Here is a 15,460-nt window from a genome sequence, read left to right as displayed (position 1 = left end):
AGCTATGACAGCTCAAAGTTACCGTTACAACTTTTTTTCTGGCTTGGTATTTGGAGTGTTAAAAGATACTCACGTGGGTTACTAACTTAAATTTAAAGCCCATAGGTTGCTGTCAAATTGAATCCAGATCCGACTTCCAGTTTTTGAGCTACAGGGTGACGTGAGTTTATAATTTCAAACCGTCATTAAAATCGACGATGCAAAACACATGAACAATATCATCTAATTTGTGTTCAAAATTATTTTAATTTATTGGCCATAAGAACATACTCCTGCCTTAAGAGTTCTCAACTTTTGGTTTCAAAAGTACCGGGAATTGTCGTCAAAACTTTAAAATAAAACTCATATTTATCACTAAATTCTATTCTCTGAGATGCAAGAAATATGTGTTTCGATTCTCATTTAATTCGATCAAATTAATTAAATTCGACTTACAATGCTAGGAGCCTTTGCTACATCCATCTCGCTTCAAAAATACCCTAAAGATACTATTTGAAGTGGAAGAAGCATATTTGCCAAGTTAGATAGGAATCTGTTGAGTTATTTTGAAATTACGCTGGAAAATACAAATCTACCAAAATACAGCACTTCTTATAAATACATTAGAAACCATTGCCAACTTTCATATGGGGTGGCATCACTGTGCAGCGTTGCGAACTGCCTAACAATCCATCTTAGGTCGGGATTCGAACACATGATAACTGACTTGTAAGACCAACGCCTTATAATTGAAATCACTGAACAGATCTCAATTATATCAACGATTTGTTTTAATGTTTCCAACAAGTATTTTGTCTTTCTGTTCGTGACATGAGGAAGTAAAAATTTACTTACGAATATTCAACCCGTTGTCCAAAGCTGATCTATCTCTGGCAATTGATGTGTTGATGTAATTGTGCTGCTTTACTCCAGTTTCCAACGACCAACATACAATGAAATACAACACAAGTATGACCAAAATAATGTGCTGTTTAACCATTTCGGCTGTCTCAGAGTGAATGAGAAAAAAAGTAAATTTGATTCAAAGTTCATTTTCCACATTAAAGCATGTGAACATTTCAATAAATAAAATAATTTAAGTAATTATGTACACGCAGCACGCATTCTTTTCTTCGTCAATTCACGCTTCACTGACATCCCTAGTTCCCTTCTATACACTATTTTGTTCGCTCGACTGAGGGCGTCGTAATATAAAATTCGCCAACGGTCCCGGTGTGACCGGGTGCCAACCGTTATCGTGATTCATTCGGGAATTTTCTTCCGCCGATATTTCATTGGCAGTTTCATAATCCGGTACCTCAGGGACAACAGTTTCGTCTACCTGTTCCGGTTCTTCTGTAGTCGTCGTAGACGGCAGTTGTCCCTTCCGGCGGACGTAACGCGGTGGAGATCGCTTTGGTACTGAGCACTCCGCGTAAATGCGGCCACAGTCCTGATAGTATCGGGCTCGTTCATCGTTCGCGTCCCGGTAGTTGTGGAAAATGTCACGACTTAAATAAAAACCGAAAAACGATGGATTATTCATCGGGTTTTTTTTATGCGGCTTCACTACACTCACCCCATTGCCCGTGTTGCGAACAGCAAGAGTGGATTCCTTCGTGCGTGGAAGTCAAACTCACAAACGAATCGTTTTCTACATGCCCTCGCAGTTACACCAAGAAACCGGAATGCCATATCAGTTAACTGATCCGTCCAGTACATTCTGAAATAAAGGAAAACTCAAGGTAAAATAATCGGTCCTCGATTGTGACAACCAAAAAATAACTCATTTTCCAGCAATTCTTCGTCCTCCCGACGCAGTAAATCCCGTCTGCCGCGCCGAGAAGGAGGCAGTGACGGCGAAGACGATCCCGTTGGTGGCAGGTATGAGCCAGGAAGTGTCCACGGTTCCGGTCCTGGGTAGCTGGAAATAATGTCCGGTCCACTGGAGTGATATCCGCTGATTCCACTGAATCCATCAAGGTACGGCGGTGGCACATCAGAAACGATCGAGTGCCCACAGAAACCACCGGGCCAAAGTTTGTGCCCAAAGAAGTAGATTCCAACTAAAAAAAGACCCACCACAACTATCTTGGCCTTGATCAGCAGCAGGTAAGAAAGTGATGAGATCATTGGTGTGACTACAGAAAGAAAAACAAGATCGAACTTTTAGAACCGATCTGATCCACCCGTGTGGTTGACCGTTCTTACGAGCTTTGAGTAAAAATTTAAGAAGTCGCTTCCTTGCCCGACCCTCGTCCACATCTTTGGGAAGCTGATCGGTCGATGTTTCTTCACAGACAACCGCCACTACACCAAAAATTAGTATCACTAGTAACTTTTTCCAGTCCGTCATCGTTGTACGCTGTCCTGGCGAGACAACCACTGCAAAATCAAACGGAACTTGTCTAACTGAAATGTCCCACACACTTTGGATAGCTTTTTATACACACCCATTGAATCCCCGTATTCGACAATCCGCTTCAAGGAGGTGCTAATCAGTTGGTGATAACGAGCAGACCGAATTATGGCGTAGACGGTTACGAATTCACTGCTGCTGTGCATATCATGCTTTCTTTCCGTTCCTGGCGGTGGCTGTACTGCGGATTTCCTGTCTAGACACGATCCGAAACTTAACCAACTAATTATTCCGTTTATTTGGTTAGGTTAAGCTGTGCTATTGTGTAACATTGAGTAAGATTAGGTAAGACATTTAGCAACTAGTAATTTTATTACATATTCTTTACGTGCGATTTGTTTATAATAGTAGAACTAAATTTTAATATTTTGATTTTAGACAATTTTTGAGACCTCCACAACAGCTTTCCAATAATTCAATCACTTTTAGACAAAGATGTATCTAGAAAGGGGGCCTCCCGAAATCAAAAATGAAAATAAAAAAGGCAGGTGGGTAATGTCAGTTCCATAACTGGATGTTTTTTGTTTCAATTATAGAGGTTTTAACATTAATGTCATTCGCCTCTTCGGGCCAGAAAAACTTTCTGACCCTATGTGCGGGGTTGGGAATCGAACCCAGGCGGGCTGCGTGAAAGGCATCGACTTACCCATCACGCTATACCCGTCCCCTAGTTCCATAACTGGATGACGTGAATACGAATAAAACTGACATGCTCTTTCACACTACAGCAAATTTTTCTTTAGTTTGAGTGAATTCTATACCTATTTTAATATAGAAAAAGTAAGCAAACAAAAATTTGGAAAAGCTGCATTTTTCATGATACTGTAAGTGAAATTATGGCAACGACTGACTCCTTTCCACCATCCGTCCCCCTAACCCGTGGTGGGACAAAGAGTGCTCAGAATTAAACGCGGAGAGAACTTCATCATTTGTCGAGTTTAGGAAAAACGAAACACCTGATAATTTTAGAAACTACGCGGCATTAGACGCTAAAATAAAATGGCGAAGAAAAGCGGATATTGGCGTCGAGTCGCAGACGGATTATCGAGAGAAACATCAATGAGCACTCTTTGTAACACAGCCCGACGAATGCGCAACGAAAACACCACAAACGAAAGCGAGGAATATTCTAAGCGCTGGCTATTCGATTTCGCTAAGAAGTATGCCCAGACTCTGCTCCGGACCAGAGGATCTCCCGCGCCGTGACGTCAAATACAAACGAAACACCGTTTTCGATGGTAGAGTTATCACTTGCGCTCTTATCGTGTAAAAATAAAGCTCCGGGATTAGACAAAATCAAATTCAACTTGTTGAATAAATTGCCTGACTCAGCCAAAAGACGTTTATTGAATTTATTTAACCGTTGTGCACTCGAAAAAAAAAACACCTTTAACCACCCGAATGGGTACCCGGGTACCCATTTTTTTAAATCGCTGTAAGTTGAGCATTTTTCAACCGATTGAAGTAATTTTAGCACTGTTGGATTCAGGAACTTAAGCTCTTTGGGATTGGTACCCATAAAGATGGACATGGTGCTCCTGGTTCCCAGGAACCCGGATATCCTAAATGAGTTCCGACATCGAGGCATTTATACACGGATTTCACGTATTTTTGTAATCTTATCTAAGAATTGCTATATGAAATCAAGTGCTATGCTGAGTTGTTATGTTTATATATTTCAGGGGGCATCCGTTATGTACGTAACATAAAATTTTGAATTTTTCTACCACTCCTTTCCCCCTTTGTCGAGCATTTCTCAATCTATTCACCATGTATTGTCACGTATTTTTGAAACCTCTCCCCCCTAAACGCGTGACGTACTTTATGTATGTTCCCTTATATACTTCACTTTCTTATCTTCAGTTTGAAAATTATTATGTACTTCAGGCCTATTGCGAGGAGCACGCAATACAATTTTTAATTCTGGCAACAAACATTTCGAAACATCACGAAGTTACTTCCCAAACAGTTTCGTTCTCATTTATATTTCCTTTTTTTCGTTCTATGAGAGTAAGTCCAGAATAGGCCAACTACCCTTTAGATGACGTCATTTTTCTACAAAAGGTTCATTTTGGTACGGCCTTTCTCAAATAGCTGGTTTGGAAAAGTTTCAAATTAGTAAATGACATTTATGGTGGAAAACACAAGTGTCGGAACATTCTACGGAAATCCGGATTAACGGGAACCAGAAGAACCTACTACAGCAATATACACGGCCATCGAAAAGTGGATAAATTTCTGAATTTACCCGTACTGAAAAAATTCAAATCGGATGGAATTTGCCTTAGTTACAAGCATTTTTATTTGTGGGTACCCGGGTACCCATTCGGGTGTTTACGTAATAAAAAAAATTTGAGCCCCCCCATTCGACCCCCCTTACTGTAAAATGAAAAGTCAAAGCATGAGAAGTTATGGTCCAACTAGTTCTTGGAATTGACCGAATTGCAGAATCTTAGTTTAAACCTAACTCAGAAATTTCTTATTTTGAAATTCGAAAAGGTACCCGGGTATCCATTCGAGTGCATAAGGGTTAATAAGCTTCTTGAGAATAATATTGTCCCACACGACTGGAGACAAGTAAGAGTTGTTGCCATTCAAAAACCAGGAAAACCAGCCTTCGATAACAATTCGTATCGGCCGATTGCTATGTATCCGGAAATTGTTCGAAAAAATGATTCTGTTTCGTCTAGACAATTGGGTCGAGACTAATGGCTTACTTTCAGATACACAATTCGGCTTCCGCAGGGGTAAAGGAACGAACGATTGTCTTGCGTTGCTCTCAACCGAAATTCAAATGGCACTTGCTCGTAAAGAACAAATGGCGTCAGTTTTCCTAGACATCAAGGGGGCTTTTGATTCAGTTTCCATAAACATCCTATCTGAGAAGTTGCATCAGCATGGTCTTTCACCAATTTTGAATAACTTTCTGTATAATCTGTTGTCTGAGAAACACATGTACTTCGCGCATGGTGATTTGTCGACAATACGATTCAGCTACATGGGTCTTCCTCAGAGCTCATGCTTAAGCCCCCTTTTATACAATTTTTACGTAAACCGTATTGATGAATGTATCAACACATCTTGCACGCTAAGACAACTTGCCGACGACAACGTTGTGTCTATTATAAAACCCAAAGCTGCAGATCTCCAAGGACCATTGCAAGATACCCTCGACAACTTGTCGCCATGGGCTCTTCAAATGGGTATCGAGTTCTCTACGGAGAAAACTGAGCTGGTTGTATTTTCAAGGAAGCGAGAACCAGCACAATTACAGCTTCAACTAGGGGGTGGAACCATATCTCAGGTCTTCACATTTAAACATCTCGGGATCTGGTTCGACTCCAAAGGCACCTGGGGATGTCACATTAGGTATCTGAAACAAAAATGCCAGCAGAGAATCAATTTTCTTCGCACAATAACCGGAACGTGGTAGGGTGCCCACCAGGAGACCTGATCAGGCTTTACCAAACAACGATATTGTCCTTAATGGAATACGGATGCTTTTGCTTCCGATCCGCGGCGAACACCCGTTTCATTGAACTGGAAAGAATTTAGTATCGTTGTTTTCGTATTGCCTTAGGTTGCATGGAGTCGACTCATACGATGAGTCTCGAAGTGCTCGCGGGCGTCTTACCGTTGAAAAATCGATTCTGGGAGCTCTCATATCGATTGCTAATCCGATGCGACATCTTGAATCCGATGGTGATTGAAAACTTCGAAAGGCTTGTCAAGCTTAATTCTCAGACCCGTTTTATGTCCGTGTTCATTTCTTGGATACTTCTGATTCTACTGTGTTTTTCGACACATCCATGAAAGAAGAGATTCGTGGAATTTCGGATCATGTACGCCCTCAAGTGGTCCCTAATATTTTTTATGATAAATTTAGAACAGTCAACTGTGAAAAGGTGTTTTACACTGACGGATCAAACATCAACAAGTCCACAGGCTTCGGCATCTTCAATCAGAACATCACCGCTTCGTAAAAACTCAGTGATCCGGCTTCAGTTTACGTCGCAGAATTAGCTGCTATTCAGTACACCCTCGAGATCATTGAAACCTTGCCCAAAGACCATTACTTCATTGTCACGGACAGTCTAAGCTCAATAGAAGCTCTCCGGGCAATGAAGCCAGGAAAGTATCCCCCTTATTTTCTGGGGAAAATACGGGAACACTTGAAAACTTTATCTGAACGGTCTTATTCAATATCGTTAGTCTGGGTCCCTTCGCATTGTTCCATTCCGGGAAATGAAAAGGCAGACTAATTGGCTAGGGTGGGCGCATTAGAAGGTGATATTTATGAAAGACCAATCTGCTTCAATGAATTTTTCAGTATCTTTCGTCAGAAAACTCTCGAAAGTTGGCAAACTTCATGGACCAATGGCGAACTGGGACGATGGCTATACTCCATTATCCCTAGGGTATCGACGAAACCTTGGTTCAAGGGGATGAACGTGAGTCGTGATTTCATTCGCGTTATGTCACGACTCATGTCAAATCACTATACATTCAACGCACATCTCCGGCGTATCGAGATCGTGGAGAACGGGCTTTGCACCTGTGGCGACGGTTATCAGGACATCGAGCATGTCTTGTGGTCGTGCGTAGAGTATCGCGACGCCAGGTCGAAGCTACTGGAATCCCTCAGGGCCCGAGGTAGACCGCCTGAGGTTCCGGTTCGGAATGTGTTGGCGAGTCGGGATAGCTTATATATGCTTCTCATATACCAATACCTTAAACACATTGATATACATGTGAAATGTGTTATTCCTCGCTCAGAAAGTATAAACTCCACCTATAGGTTCCACACTAACATCCGCCCGATTCTCTCGATCCCCGTTCCTATCCACCATCTTCATTGGAACTAACAAGATCTTTTTTTATCACTAACTTTTTCGTTCCCCCTTCCCTGTCTCTTCACCATCTCGATGGCAACTAATTAGATCTCTATAGTTTTCAGACATTTTGTTCCCACATCCCCATTTTACCCCGTTTCCACAATATTTACTTTTTTTTCATTCTCTTCCGCAACATCACCATTATCGTCCACGGAAGACCGCTCCAGTCGAAAACCAGCATACGGGCCACCCGCCGGGCCTTCGTAGCCTGGGCTTGTTTCCCGCGGACCCACACGGATCGAAGGATGCGGCCAACATGGATATTCGCCAACGCCATATGGAAGACCCTCATGCAATATTCAATTCACCGGCCACTGCCGATCGCCAGCTGAAAGCTGAATTCTCGAGAATCCGCTACCCCGATACTACATTACTGATACTATTCTAGTTCTAAGTTAGTCGTAATTAAGATAAGTAAATACCCTTGGCATCTTAGAGCTTAAGGTGAAATGTAGCGGAATGCGAAAATCGCGTTTTTGATCAATTATTCAAAAACTAGACCGATTTTCGAAAAACCAAAAACACTTAAGTTTTCGAAATCAAATTTATCATAACTAAGTATTCTTAGAATTTTGAAATTTAGCTTTGCCGAGCCGTAATTGGTTTTTGAAATGTATAAACGGTTACTGTTCCGTTCCACGGGGATGAGTTTAGAATTGAAAAGTAGTGTTTGTAGCAGAATTTCACAAAGAATCTGAAAATGTAACTCAAAATTATAAAATATTAGCTAAAACAACCGAAATTTGAAAAAGTTTACATGAACTTTTCCGCATTTTTTTATTGTTTGCGCGCTGCAGTTTCGTATTGAGGTGGTGTGAGAAATGCACGGTGGGCACGGTGGCATTATATCGTGAGCAAAAATTACATATCAAATGATGACGCGAATTTATGCAGCATTGGGTTTTGCGTTGAAATAAAAACTAGTTGAATACAATAAAATGGGTATTGTGAGAAATCGTTTATTTTCTAAGTAACTGTCATTTATAATGCTAATAATGTCCAATTCTGTTGAGTTCAATGCATTGCAAGGTCTTGGTATTACATTTATTGTTGAATATAACCATTTGTTTCAACAGACTTCGCAGACAAGGAGTGGTGGAACCGTATTGGGAGAATACTGAATCCACACCCGGAAAATGTCTGGGTGTGGATGTCTTGGAATTACATTCCTTTTGAGAAATTTGGCCTTTCTGCTTCAACAGACTTCCCAGCCGACTCATAGCATAGCTTCGATTACATGGCTAGTGCTACGATCCTATTGACACAACAGAAATAATACTTTTTACTTATTCGAAGATGATAATGAAAGTCAATTAGAATGGAATATATTGGCATTGAATGTATTCGATAAGTAAATTCGACCGCGCTCTATCATGCGAGTCAAGTAAATACTTTTACGTAAATTCTATCTCATCGGCGGGAAGGGCCTGGTGAACGACTGGCAAAGATATCGAAAATACTTGAATGTTATCTCGTCTTCAATTGTTCTTTTGAAGAAGAATCCATGCTTGCTACTAAACTTAGGCATATACATGGTTAGCAAGTTGGTCACTACATATACATATAACCTCATGTTAGTCATTCATAATTGCTCATGATTTATAGCTCTAGTGTAAGAGTAATCACTAACAATAACGATTGAATTAGCATATATTCAAAGGGTGAAGGTTTCAAAAATCCATTACGTCCCGTCTTTTTTACAAGCCAATATAACGAGAGGTAAACCCACTGCGCTCAATCATTGAAAAAAGTTCTTGTTTCTATGTGTCCGTTTTTCTTGGTATGCTTTGTGCGACGGTTCGTTCAACTGAAGCGGATAAACTTTTGCGCGCATTTTATGACGCTACATTTCACCTTAAGCAGTGTGCCTTGAAATTATATTTTAATATTGACTCCTTTCCACGACGCCATCTTGAAGATATAAAAATCGGAACTTCAAAATCAGCTGATAGCAGCGTAAGCAAACAATCGGTAATGCAATCGTTTTTTTTAATAATCTTGTTTATTGTACGAAAATTAGAGATTTTTGGGTCGATTCTCTCACAATAACTTGTCGGTTTACCCTAAAAACAGCAGATAGTGTTGTGGGACATCAAGGGGGAATTTTTTTTGAACAATTTGAGAGTCACGATGAGTATCAAAACATCGCAGTGCTTGGGGCCTCATTGACACTAAGAGTCTCTGCCTAGAAATTTTAAACCGCTGGGATATTTCGTGATGAATACAAACAAATTATTAAGCAAAAGTACGATTCACACGTTATATCAGGTGACCGTTACTGTCGAAAAATGGAAAGGAGCTGCTTGTAACAATTTTTTAAACGGTCTGTCAACCTATCGGAACGTTTCTATGTCCGGAACGTTGTTTCGTGTAAATAACGAAAGCCTTCATCAATTAATCTAAACTGCAGGCGAAGCCCTGTTAACGTTGACGGAGGTTAAATGATCGTCCGAATCGTACTTAAAACTGTTTGATGTTAAGAGATTCGTGGTGAAAACGAACGAATTTTTAGCTATTCTTTCAAAATGAAGTGCAATGGCTTTCCAAAAGTATAATTTTGGAACGTTTTTACGTCAACTAGCAAAATTGCCACATCTTGAGTGAAGACCAGCCAGAAGCATTGCGAAAGCTACACATGCACCAAAGTTACTGGTATGTATTATAGGCCGGTGGCATTATTCGTGAAATACCGGCCGATATGTTGAAGAGAGTGTTCCAAAATTGGACCTCGCGCATGGGCCATCTAAAGCGGAGCCGCGGTCAACATTTGCATGAAATCATTTTTAAACAATAAATTTTAATGATCGTTCTATTACTTTCAATTAAGATTTCATCTATTTTCTCAAACTTTTTTTGAAAATCAAATCCTATACCTCTTAAAAATCACCTTTTATAACCCTTTCTGAACCAGAGAATGACGAATAGTTGCAAAAATTTTAATAATTTGGAAAAGTACACTGAATTCGGCAAATATTCACCGAATTTTCAACAGCTTGCCGTTAGTTCATTAGTTTGATAATTGAATTGATTACAAAGCGTTTTGTGATATAGCTTTCGTCGATCTGTCAAAATCTATACTGCATTCTAACGGATGCTTAGACGAATTTATTGTCCACTATAATTATATATTTGATCAATAATTCTAACAGTATTCGTTTTTTTTTATAAGTTTCGCCTCACAAAAATTGTAAATCAAATCCAGACGCAAACCCTACACAACTTCTGACATTGAAGATTTTTTGAAAAATATTCCTGTTTTTGCCTTACCCCATAGAACGGTAATAAAATTGCTGGAGAAACCGACTCGGAGTTCCGGAGACCCATAGTGTTATACACCATTCGACTTAGCTCGAATCGGAAAATTTATACATTTTAAATCTCCAATTCTAACACGCCTAAGCTTGTTTAAAAGGCACTATTGAATTGTGGATCAAATTGAAAAATCAAATGATTCCAAAGATATAATATTATAAGTGACGTAACCAGCTCTAATTTCTTACCGAATTTTCAACAGCTGAACGTTCGGTAATTGAATTGATTACCGATCATTCGGTACTTGCTGAACTGTCAAACAACTACCGTAAATTGTAAACCAAATGGATCGAACGGATTATTCGGTAATTTTGTTTTGTGTTTGCTTTTGTTTGGTTTTTTGAGTTTGGTTAAAATTTTGGATTTTCGGATTTCAAACAACACCACAAATTTTCAACTTACGATTAGGTTTTTCAGATTCGGATTTTGTTTTTTTTCGTTCACTGGCAACTCTCCAACGATTGAATCAGTGCCATCAAAGAGATACGGAAATCATCGCAACAACAAAAACCTGGCATGGCTCATTTAACATAGAATCGACACCAGTGCGAGAGCGAATTTCTCTCGATGACATTTCTGAGAATCAAAGGTTAGCACGCTGCTGTGGGGATTCTCTCTGAAGCAACAAACGGTCGCTTATTCTCGTTTCGCGATCCGATTCTATACAGGCAGTTGACAATTGCGATAGAATCATTTTACTATTGCCGCTTATTCTAACTATGTGCATATAACCTTTGTATAAGTTGTGTCTATGAAAATGTCTGTGAATGCTCCACACAAGGATTTTGAAATATTGCAACCTAGTATGACAATCAACAAGTCGAATTATCGATTCGATTTTCTACGATAATTGTCAACTTGCGATTCTCTCTTGGGAAATTTCACACAGCAACGATCATTATCAGACTGTAAATTTTTTTAAGGGCGTGAAATACTCAGAGTATGAAGTGGAGCGAAGAAATGTAGCAAAATTCTCTCACTGTTCATGCATTGAGAGACTCGAGTTCTTGTAGCATCTTCTACCGGATTGAAAATGTTGTATACAATATAGATAGCAATAAAGCAGTTTCTGTCAAATTTTCGGCAATCACCAACACTGGTTGTGGCTATGGTTGAAAAAATTGAAAAGTGTCAAATGTCCCAAAATACCGGAGTTACGGCGCATTCCAAAACACTGCACAATCCGTCGAGTCCACCAGACATTACCCTAGAACGATTTGTGTTGGTAGCAAGTAGACAAAGTTCGGTTATATCTATTTACAGAATTCTGTAATGAAAATTTAAAACTGATCGTCCGATAGAAATTTGCCTAATTATTGTAAAATAAAACTCATGTACCGTAGTATCGGTTATTTCTATTTATTATTGAAATTTCTCGTCAAAAATATTACCAAACAAAAGAATTAAATCTTAGTGTTATACTATTCGGTTATTTGATTATACTAATGACCTAGGATAAAATCGTCGATAGAATCTTATGATGATTATCAAGATTTACCGTACAACTTGAACATTACTATTTTAATAAATTCTTTCAAACAATGTGTGATCAGCTGATCGATCCGCAACAACTCGTATAATTTCTATAAAACAAAGCTTTTTTTCTTCTATTTACCAAAAGTTCTCGTCGCAAACTTACCGAACCGCGAACTCAAATCAAAGTGTGCCAGGCTAAATTAAATGAGTTGTAAAAATGAGAAAAGAGCCAACGGTGACTGGACCCCGCCATATTCAAAAGCTAATTGTCTTGGATTGATCTTTCGAATAAAATCATATTTTGGACCAAAATTTACATATTTGTGTGCTCGGGTTGGCGGTTCAATGCATACTGCACTTGTCTTACAAGCCAGTTGTCGTATGTTCCAGCCCTGATCTGAAGGGATACCAAGTGTCAAAGATTAGGTCCATTTTAAGCGGCTGATACGGAATCAAATGACCAAATCAGCCTCCAGGACTAATGAATCGCAAACATGTTATTTATCATCATGACAACACATAAACTATTATGAGCAACTCAATTAAGAAATTGTTAAAACTAAATTTGGCAGATAATTCAGATGAGAAGGTCAAAAATTTTTTGAATCAGTTTTTCACAAAAATGAAATTTAAGATCATGGAGAAGCTTACCAGAAGACAGCAAAAATAACTGCGGTAAAACGGCTAATGACTAATTTTTCAAAGAAAAAAACTCTTGATTTGATGCTATAATCCGACATGACTTTCTTGCCATTCCTACAGGGATAAAAATCCACTGCTGGTACCATGATTGAGAAAAGATGAAAATCAAGAAACATCACTTTACATGAGACCATGTCTATTACTTATAATTTTGTGAGCAAATCATGAGAAGGCACGTCTCATGATTTTCATAATTTCTTAATCATTGTACCGGCATTGTATTTTTATCCGTGAATATACCATCTCTAAGGGCATGTTCAGGAGTGTTCTAGTTCAAGATGCTTAAATTATGTCATTTTTGAAATTTAAATCTAGAATTTATAAAAAAATAAACTGGCGGCCCCAGCAGCGTTTTATCTGTGTTTCAAATATAGAAAAAAATAGAACGGCAGTATACCAGTTTTAAATTTGACAGTAGAACTGTTCGAATAAATATAACTAAAACGGCTAGCTGAGGGCATGTTGAGGAGTGTTTTAGTTCTAGATGCATAATTTATGTCAGTTACAAAATTCAAATCTGAATTTTATAACAAGGAAAACTGGCAGCCCCAGCAGTGTTTTACTCGTGTTTCAAATATACAAAAAATAGAACGGCATCGCAGACCAGTTTTAAATTTGACAGAACTGGTCGAATAAATAAAACTAGAACGACTTGCTGGGGATACGTTTGCTCTAGTTTCTGCTCTATTATAGATCTTCCATATAGAACTTCTAGCTGCTGGATTTGCTCTAATATCTGAAATAAGAACCTGCTGTGTAAAAATGTTTACACAATTATGTACTAAATTTTATGGAGTAGTAAATAAACGGTTTCATAGCAACTGCTTTCTCGGCTGTCAAATTTAATAGTTTTCAAAAGTTCTGGCATCCTACGATGATGCTGGGGCATTGACAGGTCAATCTATTCTTTAAGTAACAAAAAACTGATGCATCAGAACTAGCCAGTTATCTGAAGATAAAATCTTTATTCAAACTGTTCCAAATGATTTCGTGTGTGGCAACATTGCGATAACACCGATTATCTAATGTTGACCGAAGCGCTATTTTAATTTCCAAATGCATACTCCTGCTCCAGTTTGTTACGCGATCAATGCATTCGATCACATCCACCATGTCGGCACGGTACGATACATTGCGGTTCCGGCCCAATTAGTACCTATTTGTAATCTTTGTAAGGTGCTAAAATTGATGCGTCTTGTATGACCACCTCTTCCGGTTCAGAGCTGCTGGGCACTGTTTAGTTCAAGCTATGTATTTGCTTTTCGTCCATCGTACCAAACACACCCAAATTTGTGGAATATGTTCCACTATCGCAGTAACATCAGCTTCTGGTTCGTCCCGTTAGGATTACTGGGATTTTTAGGCTCATTGGTTAAAGGACAAAATCCACTGTGGATACTGTTGGATAGTGTGAAATACAGCTATGGCATCGGTGAGTATTCTGTATGTGGGATATTTCTGCAGGATCTAGAACTGTTGGTATTCGTTACAGTTGCTCCTGTTGGCTGGACTGTCGGAGCATACACTTGGTACATTGGCTGGTTGGGACTTATTTTGGGAGCGCTTCTACTGCTACAGTTCAACAAAGGATGGAAAGATACCGATCCAGATTTTGGATTTTTCGGTCGCAGTCAACAGTAAGATAACTTCAGAATCATTGATATCCGGTGTTCGTTACATATTGATATTTTTTCAGCTTTCAGCGAGCATTCACCGACAGTGGAATTTTCGACAGTTTGGATGGATCACAGGATAATATTGAAAATCACAAATTATTTTGGAAAGATCGATTTCGTTCAGTTGCAGAGAAAATTTCGTCCAACAGTTAACTAAATTCAAAATGTTTTTAATTTTATATTGGTTAAAAGACTGATTAATAAATCCCAACCTTCGGAAATACCCTCAAGGCAGTTACTTAGGTTTGTTGATCTTTTTGTTTTACTGTAATGTTGCTCTTTACTATCAGATCCAAACGATCTTTAGCTTTCCCTCTCTCTCTCTCTCCCTCTCTTCTGATTCACTCAATAGAAGATTCTTTAATTTATTTGCTTTCACTATTCGCGTCTCGTTAGTTCACGATACCCTCCTAGCTTCTAGCTTCGTTCCTCACTCAATACTCTGCTTCTTTTTCTCCCGTGCTATAGTACACACCGCTTACACACTCACCTCATCATACTCAAACTCATTATAACTAACACGTAACTCTGGATATGGACAATGTGCACTGCACGATTACTGCTATTGATCATCACCAGTCCTTCAGTACGGCGATGTCATAAGTAGTGATCATAATACATACCATTATACGTGTATTGTTACTAATATCACTGACTGATTGTGACATGAATCGTGGTACACGCTTAGAAAAAGTTACTCTGATTTTGAATACTAGTTACTCATTTTCAAATGATTCAAACGTAAAAATTTGAGTTACCCGTGATTATTCTGAGTAATTCTCACTCTTAATTTTAATTTTACGCATCGAAAAATTTTAGAAATATTATTTCAGTGAATTGTCGAAAAATTGAATGAAAAGTCTTGTCATATCATTCGCTATTTTCTATTGCTTCGTTCGGTTTTTTTGTAGAAATTTCTGTGGCTTGAACTATCGAGGTAGAATACAAAGCAAAAAATATTTGATGAAATTGACGCCAAAAAGGGCGAGTAAATTGCAAAA

General features: G+C 38.9%; 2 protein-coding genes across 2 annotated transcripts; one reads left to right on the top strand and one right to left on the bottom strand.

Moving 5' to 3' along the window:
• Positions 1 to 1,102: 1,102 nt before the first annotated feature.
• Positions 1,103 to 2,377, bottom strand: LOC131438947 (uncharacterized). Its single transcript, XM_058609361.1, has 4 exons — positions 2,191 to 2,377; positions 1,766 to 2,120; positions 1,559 to 1,702; positions 1,103 to 1,490 (listed from the first exon to the last, which is right to left on the bottom strand). The coding sequence occupies exons 1-4, from the start codon at positions 2,333 to 2,335 to the stop codon at positions 1,151 to 1,153; spliced, it is 984 nt and encodes a 327-aa protein (XP_058465344.1). The 5' UTR covers positions 2,336 to 2,377; the 3' UTR covers positions 1,103 to 1,150.
• Positions 2,378 to 14,063: 11,686 nt separating this feature from the next.
• Positions 14,064 to 14,612, top strand: LOC131434385 (uncharacterized). Its single transcript, XM_058601053.1, has 3 exons — positions 14,064 to 14,215; positions 14,276 to 14,420; positions 14,480 to 14,612. Exons 1-3 carry the CDS (start codon positions 14,083 to 14,085, stop codon positions 14,610 to 14,612), a joined length of 411 nt encoding a protein of 136 aa, XP_058457036.1. The 5' UTR covers positions 14,064 to 14,082.
• Positions 14,613 to 15,460: the final 848 nt, after the last annotated feature.

The sequence above is a fragment of the Malaya genurostris genome, chromosome 3 (assembly GCF_030247185.1).
Source record: "Malaya genurostris strain Urasoe2022 chromosome 3, Malgen_1.1, whole genome shotgun sequence".
Lineage (NCBI taxonomy): Eukaryota > Metazoa > Arthropoda > Insecta > Diptera > Culicidae > Malaya > Malaya genurostris.
Note: the sequence above shows the minus strand (reverse complement) of the source record. Positions and strands in the feature narration are given on the sequence as shown.